General features: G+C 37.2%; 1 protein-coding gene across 4 annotated transcripts in view; it reads right to left on the reverse strand.

Annotated features, from left to right (window-relative positions):
• UBE2K (ubiquitin conjugating enzyme E2 K) overlaps positions 1-13606 on the reverse strand; it is a 46637-nt gene that overhangs the window by 12080 nt on the left and 20951 nt on the right. For all 4 annotated transcript variants that reach the window (XM_040587125.1, XM_040587134.1, XM_040587141.1 and 1 more), the window contains 2 exons: positions 8721-8779; positions 6260-6342 (listed from right to left, as the gene is read on the reverse strand). In XM_040587125.1, coding sequence (XP_040443059.1) covers positions 6260-6342; positions 8721-8779 — 142 coding nt within the window. The remainder of the gene's footprint in view (positions 1-6259; positions 6343-8720; positions 8780-13606) is intronic.

Consider the following 13606-nt stretch of genomic DNA (forward strand, 5'->3'; position numbering starts at 1 on the left):
AAACTCCAAAATAATAAGGTTATAGACAAGACAAGTTTAGTTACATACGTAGAAAGGTTTAAAAATGTAGTTTACAACTTATTTTCAAGTCCCATGTCTCAAAGTGGCTTTCACATCTCATGCATAAAAAGACAAAGTCTTCACTGGACAAAAATATTTAAAGAAATAAGCCCTCAAATCATAAAAGAAAACCTGTTACAGCTTCACCTGCTGTCAGTATTGACAAAAGGAAATTAAAGTTTGTGATTAATGGTAAAAAAATCTGACATATTTCATACAACTATTGTATATTCATATAACATTTTCTACCTTTAGGACACCAATTAGTTTTCCACATCAAAGAAAGTAAGAAAGGCTTGTTATTTTCTAAGTAGCTTAGTCTTAAGTTTTCAGACATAAATGAAAATTCCCAGAAGAAACTGGAGGGACAGCTAAAAATAGAGTCTCATTTCCCAAGTACCTTAAAAAGCTCTTCTTCCTTCCCATTACCTTATTTTGGGAGAACAAAGTGAATGGAGATGACTGCCCAGAACTACGTGTATAGACACTAGTAAGACAAGACATGTTCCTCATCAGCAAAAAGCAAAACCAATTCTCATCACCAGTTTTGGAGGAGAATCTGGGCTGATAGTGACACAAAACTAAAAACCCAACACATACCCCCAGACAACATCGTCACAAGATGAGAAGAATGTGCTGGGGGGGGGGGGGGGGGAAGTGGAAGAGTTGTATTCTCCTTAAAATCCTTAAAATGAGCTTCCAGTGGAAAAATACATGCCTGTAACATTTTCTAGTGCTCCTCAAGGGTTTATTTTTTCTAGAATAGAATCCTGAAAAAAATAGATTTCCAGCTCTTCTCACATTTGAAGTTTATTTCTAGGTGTGGATTTATGTGCAACATCTCATGGAGTTCAACCAATCCCCTTTGGTAACCCAAGCTAGCTGCATGCTTGGGTTTTAGGTTTTTTCTCTCCTCCTTGCCAAAGGCAAGGTTTGGTTTCACTCCCGTCAGACTTCTGTCTAATCTGTTTTTAACTGGAGCCTTGCAAGTTTTTTTCTGAAAATCTATTTTAGTTGTTTCGCCATGCTGGATATTCTGCATACTAAAATGGCTTTCCAAACTTTCACTGCAGGTTGTATTTGCTTAGACCATCATTCTTTTTACTTTACTTTGGATTTTTCCTATGGTTCCCATCTTCCTTGGAATACAACAGTCAAAGTGAAGACACTACTCCAGTGGAAGCCTGACCAATCATAAATAAAAAGCAGACAGCTTGTATCATGAGTTTTGCAGGTAAAACTTTCTACATCCCAACACCCTATTTGCCTTGTATATGACAGCACAGGCCCCCGTTTTCTCCTAAAGTTTACAATAACCCTTGACTCCCACCCCCATTTCAAAATGCTGCCGCCTAGCCGCTATGCAGGCTTGCAAGTTTGACACCTACAAAATGGGAGGAAAGACCAGTAACATCTACCAGTGAGCTGCAGAGAGCTCACTACAGGGAAGCACTGTCCCTCTGAGAACTTCAAACTAGGAGCCTCCACCCAGAGATCCTATCCAAAACCAAGGCTTTCTATAGGCATTACATTTGTTAAACAGCAAGGGAAACCTGGACTGAACCAGAACAAAGAAAGCTGACAGATGTTTTATTCGCCTACACTTTTTTTTTTTTAAGGTAATATCCTGGGGCATTTCCATTAAAAAAAGAGCACCCCTAGTTTGGGTTAATATAGTGATAATATTAAAAAGCACAGCAAGCCAGCTGTACCCAGCATGCCTGAGGTAAGAAATCTCTTACCTTTCAACGAGCTGAAAGAGTCCTAAAGAAGATTATGAAACACTGCCAATTTTTCTTTTTCTTCTTCATATTTAAAGGCTAAGTGATTTTCCATTTAGCAAGTTTTTACTTATGTTCTGTACATGTCTATCTGGAAACAACCTTGCCGGTTACTCGGAGAGGTAACCCAGCAGAACAGCAGGAACAGCTGCAGCCAGCACATTGGTGCTCCACTCTGTCAACAAACATGGCTACTGAGAGCAGTTTATTATTTAAATACAGTCTGCAATATTTATTCTATTTGTAAAATAACTAAGCTTGTTAATCCAAGAGAAAAGCTCTGGGAACTTGTACCAAAGGTTTATGGAATCTGGAAGAAGGGAGGAAAAGAATAAAGCCTTTGAGTGGAAGCCTGTTGTATAGTTACTATTTACAGGAGAAATACAAGAATGGGCACCCATTAGGGAAAGAAAAATAATAATAGAATAGCTTTGACATAGTGCTGGGGTGGGGAAGACAGCCTACTCACTGAAGAGTTCCCTCAAACAATATTAATATTCTCTGCATTTTTCTCAAAGCTTTAAGGAAGTTCAGGCTCAAAAACCCTGAACAAAAACCAGCAGGTTCAGATACCCAAGAAAATTTTATTACAACAAGCTGGCTGTTGCTTATTATATCTATTATATATATATAATAGATATATCTACTAAAAATAATTATCTTTGCATCTCAACTAAAGCTGAAGCATGAATCCTCCAGTACAGCCAGTATGAAAAAGATATTCTTATTAATTTTTATTTTGACTGTGTCACAGTTTAAACCACAGCCTGCAACTAAATACCAAATGGTTGCATGCTCACTCCCCTTGCTCTCCACCCCCTGCCCCAGTGGGGAGAAGAATCAGAAAAAGGTAAAACCTGTGGGTTAAGATAAGAACAGCTTAAAAATTGAAGTAAAGTAAGAAAGAATGAAAAAGGAGACAACAAAGAGACACAAATAAAACCCAAGAAAAACAAGTGATGCACAGTACGGTTGCTCACCACCCACTGACCGATGGGTGCCAGTCCCCAAGCAGCGATCAGCAGCCCCCGGCCAACTCCCCCCACTTTATACCCCAAGCATGACATTCTACGGTATGGAGTATCCCTTTGGCTAGTTCGGGTCAGCTGTCCCGGCTCTGCTCCCTCCTGGCTTCTTGTGCATCTCCTCAGTGGCAGAGCGTGGGAAACTGAAAAGGCCTTGACTTAGAGTAAGCACTGCTCAGCAACAACTAAACCATCAGTGTGTTATCAACATTATTCTCACACTAAATCCAAAACACAGCACTGTACCAGCTACTAGGAAGAAAATGAACTCTATCCCAACCAAAACCAGGACAGACTGTCAAAACCACAAGAGCCAAGAGTTTTTTGTAGCCATACACACAGACAAAACACAATCACTTCGCGATCACTGCTCAAGGGATTTATGCAGAACTGCTTTCAAGTAATTTAGTTCTCAGGTTTCAATGAACATCACTAGATATATTTTATATCCAAGTATAAAATTTTGAGACAGAATACTAACCTGGAAGATAAATATAGGCTACAGTAAGTGAAACCACATAACAAAAGTCATACCAGATCAGCATAAACAGTACAAATCCTACAAAATCATACTCCTATTTTAATTCAACCAGCAAACAGTAGCTGTTTTGCAAACAAACCGGCATAACAGGTATTTACAAATCTAAACGTGACGAAAATCCACAGCTGCAAAGAGTTTCAGCATCAAGCATATAGCATGGGGAGAAAGAATACCATTAGACTTATAAAAAAAAGAATCATTTAAAGGCATTACTTTGCAAACTGATAAAACCTCCTGCCAATATGCAGAACAATACCTTAAATATGCTCATTAAAATAGAAAATCATTATCATAGCATGGGTGAGTAGGAAAGGGACTTTTTTGTAAACTGTACAAACACATTAAAATCTTTGTATTTGTATTCACCATATAAATGTGTATTTTATCAGTTTATTAACTCTAAGAAATCCCACTAAGTCCCACAGGCCCAAATTCTGTCCCTCAACTCCCACTGACCCCACTGAAAGACATAGATATGCATAGGAATTTGAGACTTACATTTGAACACAGCAACAAGAGCAGCATTATTCAGTTAAGAGCATTACAAGTCAATGAAGCGGCACTTCAGAAACAGAGCTTGTTACTAAAAGATTTGACAAGAGAGACTGTGAAGCTAAATACATTTTCTAAGAACACAGCCATTAGAATATTTCAGAATCGCATTTGCCCCATTTACCTTTCAATACCTGGTGAAATCCATCAAATATTAAATTATCCAGGTTGAGGGGGTGCTGCTTGGGTTCTTTGTTTGCTTTCTAATGAAGCTATCATTTTATTCAAACCATTGTCCAACCTACACATGCAGAAAACTTACACGGTCATGTGGGCATTTCTCAGTGTAAACAGCATATATGGAATAACAATAAACAAATTGTTTAAATAATATTAACCATTCATGTGGCTCAGGAAGTTTTAGGAAGCTACTCATAAAAAAATTCTTATCACAATACTGAAATTCTTCAAACAAGAAAGGATGGAGGTAGCCACAACAGTTTTCTCCAAAGGACCTGAAGCTTTGCAAGCACTTCAACAATGTCAAGTGATTTTCATTTACCATCCTACAATTGAAAAAAACCAAAACTTACCAAGAACACCACTAGAAAATGAAGGGATCACTACATTAATAATCATTTGAAAACGGGATTATATTGTATAGGAAGCCTCCCACCACCAGCAACAAATTCTGTGAAATTCTTTTCTTAGTGTTTCCAAATGAAGACAGTGTTTCAAAGGAAATGTTTAACAGTATATAAGTGGCATAATATTCATGCTCCCTGTGCCAGCTGGTTTAAATACACAGAAGGCAAGATCTTGTTCCAATACTCTTATTTTACATACAAATCTTGGTGAGAAAAGGTATTAACTTTTTTTTTTTTTGTCAGGCAGAACCAAGACACAGATTTAAGTTATCTGTACAAGATCTAAATTTCAAAGACTACAAGAACACAAGTCAAATGTCCTCTCCTGTTCTTCCTTTCCAAATCTCAATTGTTTAAAAATAATTGAGTTTAGAGTACAATCTCCCAGGAAACCGTACTTGCACAGTTAAAGAGTCATTAATCTCCAGTAGAACTGTAGGGTAGTATGAATAACTAGGTGCAGGTACAAAAGTGCACTGGCTTTACTGATAAAAATCACACCACGTACCATGGCAAGTATATTGAAAATTCTACTACCTGAAAGAATATCAAGTGCTCCAAGACTATAAGACAAAACATTCAGTTCCAGAAAAAGGCAACATCTTACAATTATTATGAAATTGTTTCAGTAATTTACACTATCCTGTGCCACATAATTTGCATAATCTTCTCACTCTGTAGAACATCAATACACTGGATGAGTCACCTTGCAAGACCTCAGCTCAAGCTTTCTGCCCTAGAGTTTCTCTTTCAAACCCAACTGATGTCTGCTTGGCCAATAGCAGTCTTGATGAAGTTGTTGAATTTACAAGCATTTGCAGCTCATACAGATTAGATAGTGATATTATCTGGTCGGGAATTACAGTCCTATTCTTTTGGGGGAGACATGGAAGAAAATAACAAAGATTAATACCATGTCTATCATTATAATTGGTGCACAGGACCTTCAAACCACATGAAGTCAATCCTTGGAAAAACAAATGAACAATGACTTCAGCTGTTACAGTTTGGACATTTACAGGTCTATTCCACAGATTTTGGCTATTAAAACTTTTTCAGTAACAAGTAATCAAAAGACAGCAACTGACCAGCAACTAAAAGTCAAAAGATTTACAGAGGTGCAAAAGATCAGTATTATCAGTGACAACCATGAGACAGAATCAGTACAGCCAGTCTCTTCTTCTCCCTTTTCTATTGCTGACCTGTTACCTTTTATACTCCCAGACTCACTTCACACATTGTTTTAGCTCTCTCAGAACTAATTTTTATTTGGAAGCAGAAGGCAAGAATGATAATGAAGATAAGCACTTGGGGTTTTTTCTGCTTACACCTCTGGAAGCTGAAAGGACAAAATTCAGAAGGCAATAAGTAGCATTTGTTAATGGAAAAGAACTAAATAAACAACAATAAAAAAAAAATAACTCCTACAAAAACACCCAGAACAACAACAATGAAGTGTTTACCCAAACCCTAGTGTAAACATTTTTGGAAAAGCTCCCTATGCATATAATATCTACTCAGTACTTCCCAAAAATCACCACGCAATCGTTTCATTTGCATCTTTTCAACTCAAAATACTATAGTGAAGTATTGTAAGCTTTAAGAACATCTCAAATAACAAATACAAAGCGAAAAAGCAACATAAGCTGTTGCTTCCTATCCAGGACACTGGTGTATTTGATTTTGCACATTTAAATCCATATGGAATCTTACCATTGATCTTTCAGAATATCCAAACAAATGGCCCCAGTGACTGAGCTAATATTAGGATGCCATATTTTGGTGATAAACCGCACCTACAAAACAAGACAATTTTAAAAACCAAAAATGGTTATTAAATGCAGTATATTAAGTAAACATTTAAAATACACTATTCCTAATAATATTATAAATAAATGCTAATTTAGGACATAGCAAGCTAAAAACCAGAAATAAGGCATATGATACCGCTTATTTCAGGAGGCTTCAAGTTTGCAAGGCCATTTGTTAGACAGCACCTTACTTTACTCAAAAACATAATGCCCATTTCAGGACATCAAATTCATCCCTAACTGCTTTTACATACACTGTCATATGTGTGTATATCCCTGCATCACACAAAGCTGTTTAGAAATATCCTCCAGTAGTATCAGTGTTTCAACATAAGCAGACTGTCAAATACAGACTTAAAAATGGACTTTCTAGCATTTACAAAGTGAGACAAGTCCCTAAACTCTTAACGTAGGCATGGGATCTCACCGTTCAGCTAAATTGCTGGTAGCTACAGAAGAATTATAAAAATTTCCTTGGTGGATGCCACCATTTCTACAACAGTCTCATTACCCATACACAGAAAGCTCTTCAAACAACTAAACCTTAATTAAGTTACAATTATTCTTCTTTGCTGTTGAAAGTATCAAGTCCTGGCATTCATTCATTGATCACGTGCACATTTTTTCAGTAAAATCAAGTGTATGCATGCTCATAAAGCATAAATAAAATCAGTTTCATGTTGGTTTTTTTTTAAAGACAGAGTTAAAAGCAGCATTTTCTTTTAAGAGTCTCAAAACCCAAAGCTGTCCTCCGAAAGGAATATATACACACCTTTAGAAATTTCTCCTTCATTTTCTTCAAACACCTCATTTCAAGTTGCACTTTAACTGCCTTCTAGTGACTTTGACCTATCTCTGTTTCTCATTTCTACCTCCTCAACCCAAAACTCTTCACAAACATCTTATATGCAGCACAGAACTTTCAACTTTGCCCCTGATCTGCAAGCAATTCAGTGCAGAGAACACATTATTTGTCAGGCACTACAGCAAAAGACTGTACATACAGGGCTATAATAAAATCAGTGCAATCATGGTGTATAAATTGGCAAGACCATAACAGTTTTGCTTTTCAGCACAGAAAATCAGAGATCATCACTCTGAAAAACATAAAAAGCCATGTAAATACTAGGTAATTTCTCATAGTAAATGACGGCTAACAATGGCTGTCAAAGCACATACTGAACGAGATAAAGAAATCCTTCGGATGAAAGGCAGGGCTAGACACAAAGCAAAAAGGCCTCCAATTCAAGACTCCAGACTCAGCAGTACTATGCTACAGTGCACTGAGCTTCTAACAGCTGTCTATAAACTTCAGAAACGGAAACCACCAAACCCTAAAGCGGCAACTAAACCATGGTCCACAGACCCATCTTTCAGCATCTACGAACTGTTTCAGTTCTCCTTATTTTAGCTCCCTCCAGAACACATGCAGATGAAAGAACTGAAACCAACGGTATTTCATTAGGACTTTCTTTCACTCTAGCCTCAAGCAAGTCATTCAAAGGACAAAAGCCAAGGAGCTACGAGCTACTGGCACTTCTCCCTTCCTCCTCTTCTCTAGTTCCTTCCCAGTATTACATACCAGGGTGAAAATAATCAGTATCTAGGACACATTCATAGTTCAAAGACATCTTTCAGGCAAACGGAAAACCAATCAAGAAGCAGCGTCAGACAACTCAGGAGTCTGCTGATTCATCAGAAGCCACTGAAGAGTGCACTAAATCAGGACATGGGAATATACAGTTGCCACTGCACGTGGCTGGAGAGAGCACTGTTCAGATTGATCCATTTAGAATAGAAGCAGAATCACAAGTTTTATACAAACCTTCAATGGAGTTGCAGTAAGACCATTATATTTCTCTATTGGTTCAAGTCACACAACTGTACACCTCATTATTTCATTATTAGTAGAAACTTGGTAGGTTACAGCCAAGACTACTAAATATAAGTTATGGAGCCCAAGAAATTAAAAGAATCAATATTTATCTATTACAGCATTTTTTCAACGATACTGAGGGGGAGGGAAGGCAGTTTTACTTCATGTAGAGACTATGGCTATTTGAAAACTGTTTTTCTCTTGCCAAAAGAAATTACTTGAGGGTCAATAATAAGGCACAAGCTCCTCCCCAGAATTTGCCAGTTTGTACTTCTAGGAATAATCAGAGTGTACTTCTGATCGGACACAGCTATGCATTCTGCATTATTTCTACCTAAATAGGACAGCTCCAATGCCTTTCTAGAGAATAAAAGAAAAATGGAACACAGGTACTACAAAGAGGCTATACATGCAAGCAAATCAATAAGAATACTCAAAACCAACTTGTTAGCCAAATTATTCTACTTAAAAAAAGTGTTTACAGTACCTTAGGAGGATTAAACGGATATGTTTCTGGAATTTTTATTTCTAGTTGATACCTCCCACCTGCAAAAGACAACAAGTTAGAAAGTAAAAACAAAAACAACATTACTCAAGCTTAGTCTTTCACGACAATGAATTTTACTTTTCTAAACGGGTAAGTTTTCAAGTAACTCAAATTTACTCAGAAGTATTAGCTAGAAGATACTTCTAAATTTCATACATTTTGTAAATAAATGCATATAAAGTCAATTTAATAAAGCTGTATTTGCTTATGCAAATCAGAATCTGTATTTCTTTGGTATATTATATGTACATTCTCCTACAGTTTCTCATTTCCAGTGTTGTAATTTCCATAATCTATTTCCATAAAATGCATCAAAATGTGAACAAACATCCCCCCAAACAGATGAAAAAACAGGCCACAGAACACTCAGGCTGAACACAGGGTATTATATTATTTTGACTCTCTTCTGATACCTCACACCAATAAATTTTCTCAAAATTACACAACTGAAAATGACTGTATTTCATTTTTCATTTTCTGGAACTCACCATTCAACTAAGTCATTTAAGAAAAGCTCCCATGCTTTGGGGGAGAAAAATAAAATAACGAAGGAGGCTCCAATGTTACTTCCACTATGTTCTACATTACTGTCTGAAGCAGTTAACTTCTACTCCAATTCTGCAAACACTGACATACTCCTACTATTAATATAGTTTGTAGGATTACAGCATGCAATAAAGGATAGTATGAGCACAGCAGACACAACCACCTTCTACTGCCCTTTTCTAAACATCTCATTTTTCTCTCCCCATTACAATATCATTACCTGTGTCTATTTCAATTACAGTTTTGTTAACATTCAAGTTTACTATCAATACTGATGTCTTCTAGAGCAATCTCAAACTATCTCTGCCTGCTTACTGAAAATCATTTGCCAGGCAGTAGTTTAATAACAAAAAGAACACAGTATAACAAAACATTTAACACAATTTAAACTTTTTTACTTAGAAACTGAAAGCAATTCTCACTTCCAATTTTTCTCCTCATCCTACTGCTGTTCTTTGAGAAAGAAACCTTTTCCCTTATTCAATACACTTTGTTACCATTTATAAATTCCTTGAATTAAAGTTGAAGAAGCTGCAAACTATTTCCTTTGGGACTTCAAGAGTGATTTACTCTGTTCAAATCACTCTATACAAAACCAACTCTCAAGTAGCCTCAATAGAGGCAGCAAGTTTCACATGTGGGAATAACCACTCAAAGGAATACTCTGAACAGTTATAGTCTATGGCACCTTTTAATCTGTGCCAAAACGCACATTAGTAGCTAGTAATAGCTCTCACTTTTAAAGTGTAATTCAGTCTAATACACGACACCTGAAACTGGTTAATATCAGTTTGGCATTTTACACTACCTTCCACAGCTGTTCTTTCCGACTTAAATACTACAGTACTAACTTGATAAGATATTATAGAAAATACAACAGAAGGAAGGCAAATAAATCCAAACTTGTAATAGTCAATGTTTAAGTTGATGGCTTGTCTGCTTACGGGACAGCACAGGTGAAATATTTTTGGAGATGTACATCAGCAACAGACCTTAAGTAAGTTTGCTTTTCCTTTTGCCTGAATTGAAGCATAATTCAGCAGCATTTTTTCCTAAGAAACAGAACAATTACACTGTTGCTGGATTGCAAAAATTCACCAGTCCCTGTATGATTTTACTGCCCTCCATTTTGTACGGTAATATAAAACCTATCCTTAGCTATTACCATTTCTTCTGCTTACCATGAAAACTTGTCTTTACAAGACAGACTATTACAGCCTTCTGCATAACAGGCTATTCAGCCACCAATTTTTTCCACCTGGAATGCACAAGTCCAAAAGATTTTAAAACTGCAGGGACTACTGTATAAATGTATCATAGTGCACTGAAGTTTACAGTTAAAAATATATGCTTTAAGACAAACTGAATAAATCTGGATATTAATTTCCTTAATACTACATTTAAAATACAAGTGAATAACATTAACTCCTTCATGCCAGTACTTCTGCAGATATTTTTTTTTAAAAGGTGTATGCAACGTATGGCTTTTTCATAGCTATTTAATACTTGATTGAATTAAATAGTAATTGCAGAATATCCCTTCTGTACTCCTACTATAACGTGTCTCACAACAGAGAGAGAGTAGTTTTAACTATTTTCCTTGAAGAAATACCCTATTACAAATTTTACAGTTACTGTGGTGGCTCAAACTTGGCTTGAAATTTATACCATGATTACACATCCACTAATCTAGACTTTCAAAGGTCCTCTCTCCAGACATACATGTTTTAACATGGAATGCAGATGTGTTTCCATTTACGTTGTGCCTTGCAATATTCTGATAACTGATCAATATGAGTTGACACCGACAGAAAAATAAAAGCTGTAAAATTTGTCAACAACAGATGGCATTCTTCCTCTCAGTCATAACTCAAACTGAAGTCCTGACATCACCTATAAAAGAATTCTGCAGCAGCAGTTTGTTTTCAGATACCTCACCAACTGTGTTCAACAACAAACAGTAGTGTTCTTTTGCTTCACAATGGCCCTAGAATTCCCTCCTGTGTCACAGAATTGTCTGACCTGAACTACTGCATTAATTAGTTTTTCTTCATAAAGCACTTCCTGCTGTGTCATTGTTCAGACTATAGATGACAGGATTACTGCATTAGTCAAAAAATGTAAGCTACATACACTGCCAAGACCTTCATAATTACATACAGGAATAAATGCATGTAACTATGACACAGAAATATTAACATTCCAAAGTAAATTATTCAAGTGTCAGGAAACACCAGAAACTGGGGTGCTGTAACTTTCATTTTGCTCTTGGTGCATATGCCTTCTAGATTAAAGCAAGCATATGATCATACTATTTTTTCATGGGCTCCCTCCCATAATCACAGTACACGATAGTTTTAGCCCCCCAAAAGGTATATTTACAATATCCTCATCATTAAATGTACTCATATGTAAGTATGCATGCATTTCACATCCACAAAATCCACACTAAATACATACTGCTGATTTTTGTTAGCAGGATATGCTGAATATTGAATACACAGTGCTCAGCTTTTGAAAATTTGGTCCAGCTGAATTATCCAGCATTACACAGAACCCAGTTCTCCAAACAGACGTTCAAATCTTTTTTTACCCTCTTTATGAACTGCTATACAGTTTTTAACTTGACACATGAATACATCTTTCATTTCGAATAACTCAATTTGTTCTCCAAAAAAGGGCCATTTTATTAGCTGAGGTAGTGCTGACCTGGAGGGGGGCAGGGGGGAAGGCAACCCATACAAACCAACTCGCCTGAGGATTAACTCTGAATGTAAAAAAACACCACCACCAAAACCCCACAAAACATCACCCTCCCCTCACCATTGAAATGTTTCCCAGTATCCAATTACTTAATTTTGCAATATTTGTATTGTATTTGCAATAATTGTATATAGGACTTGGTTTTAGAAGAGCAACTATATTTGCAAAAAAACCCCCAACTGTTACACTTAACAGAATGATCCACTTCCAAACAGGTCACCAGTACAACTATGTATTTCAGATCCATGGCATAGTTCTCCTTCTAAATTGAAGGCACATGTTATAACCAGAAGAAATTACCTTCTTTTAGGCATTGTCCTCTGTCAGCTAAACACTACTGGCTGATGAGATGAGGACAGAGATGATGGGGAAAAGTGTAGGGGCACAGGCAGGGACCTGCCGTTACTTGCTGGACAGCAGAGGAACTCTGGGACTCAAGCTCTGAAGGGAAGCATCCTTACCATTACAAATGCTTCTGCTTTTCTGTTCTCTCATTTCCAGGCTAATTTCCTTTCTCCTCAGCTTCTGACACCTTTTTACCCCTGCCCAATATTCTCCAGTGTCAATATTCTCTATGTCAGGCTGTTTCCTCATCTTTTATCTGCCCTGGGCCCCAGGAGCGGTGGGGCAACACAGGCACTGGGGAGACTCTACCTGCTGCTCTCAAGTCCAATGCTGCTGCACCAGCAGCTCCTAGTCCAGAGAAGCAAATTACAAGGGATGTCCTCCTTAGCGAAGGTGCAACAACCAAATTTTTCCATCAGTAGTCACTAACACTTTCAAGTGCATGTACACCTACACAACAATTTTCAGATATTTACCCATTTGATGAGAATTTATTTTTCAAAATAATGACAAATGGCACATGTCTGGTCTCCGGGCAATACTCAGGTCCCACTCTTGGCTCCAAGGCATAGAGCAACTACAGCAACTGGAAACTTACAAAATTGTTTTCATTTCCAACAAAACAATTTGTTTGCCTGTAACACTCCTTGAAACTTTTTTTACTGGAAGTTCAAAGAGAAAAAGCATAGATCACAGAATGGTTTGGGTTGGAAGGGACCTTTAAAGATCACCCAGTTCCAACCCTCCTGCCAGGGGCAGGGACACCTTCCAGTAGATCAGGTTGCTCAAAGCCCCATCCAGCCTGGCCTTGAACACTTCCAGGGATGAGGCATCCACAACTTCTCTGGGCAACCTGTTATAAATCCTCGTTTGTCACCAAGGAACTTCAACAGAAGTTAAAGTAGCCTGCCTGCTCCCTATGTATTACATAAAAGCAGAAAGTTTACAAGTACCAGCACTATTGAGTAATTTGGTGTCTCTGACCAAATAGGCTATATTAGCTTCTGTCAAAGCTTCAATATGTAGTAAGTTATCTTGCTTTTTCCAGACTGAAGAGATGCACAATTACTGATATCAGCTTTAATAAACAAGAAAGCTGATAAGGTGTAATTTTTTTTAAAAGAGCTGTAGACATGAAGTTCTCCTATACGGTCATCCTCCCCCAGTATAAA

This window comes from Falco naumanni, chromosome 1 (assembly GCF_017639655.2).
Source record: "Falco naumanni isolate bFalNau1 chromosome 1, bFalNau1.pat, whole genome shotgun sequence".
Lineage (NCBI taxonomy): Eukaryota > Metazoa > Chordata > Aves > Falconiformes > Falconidae > Falco > Falco naumanni.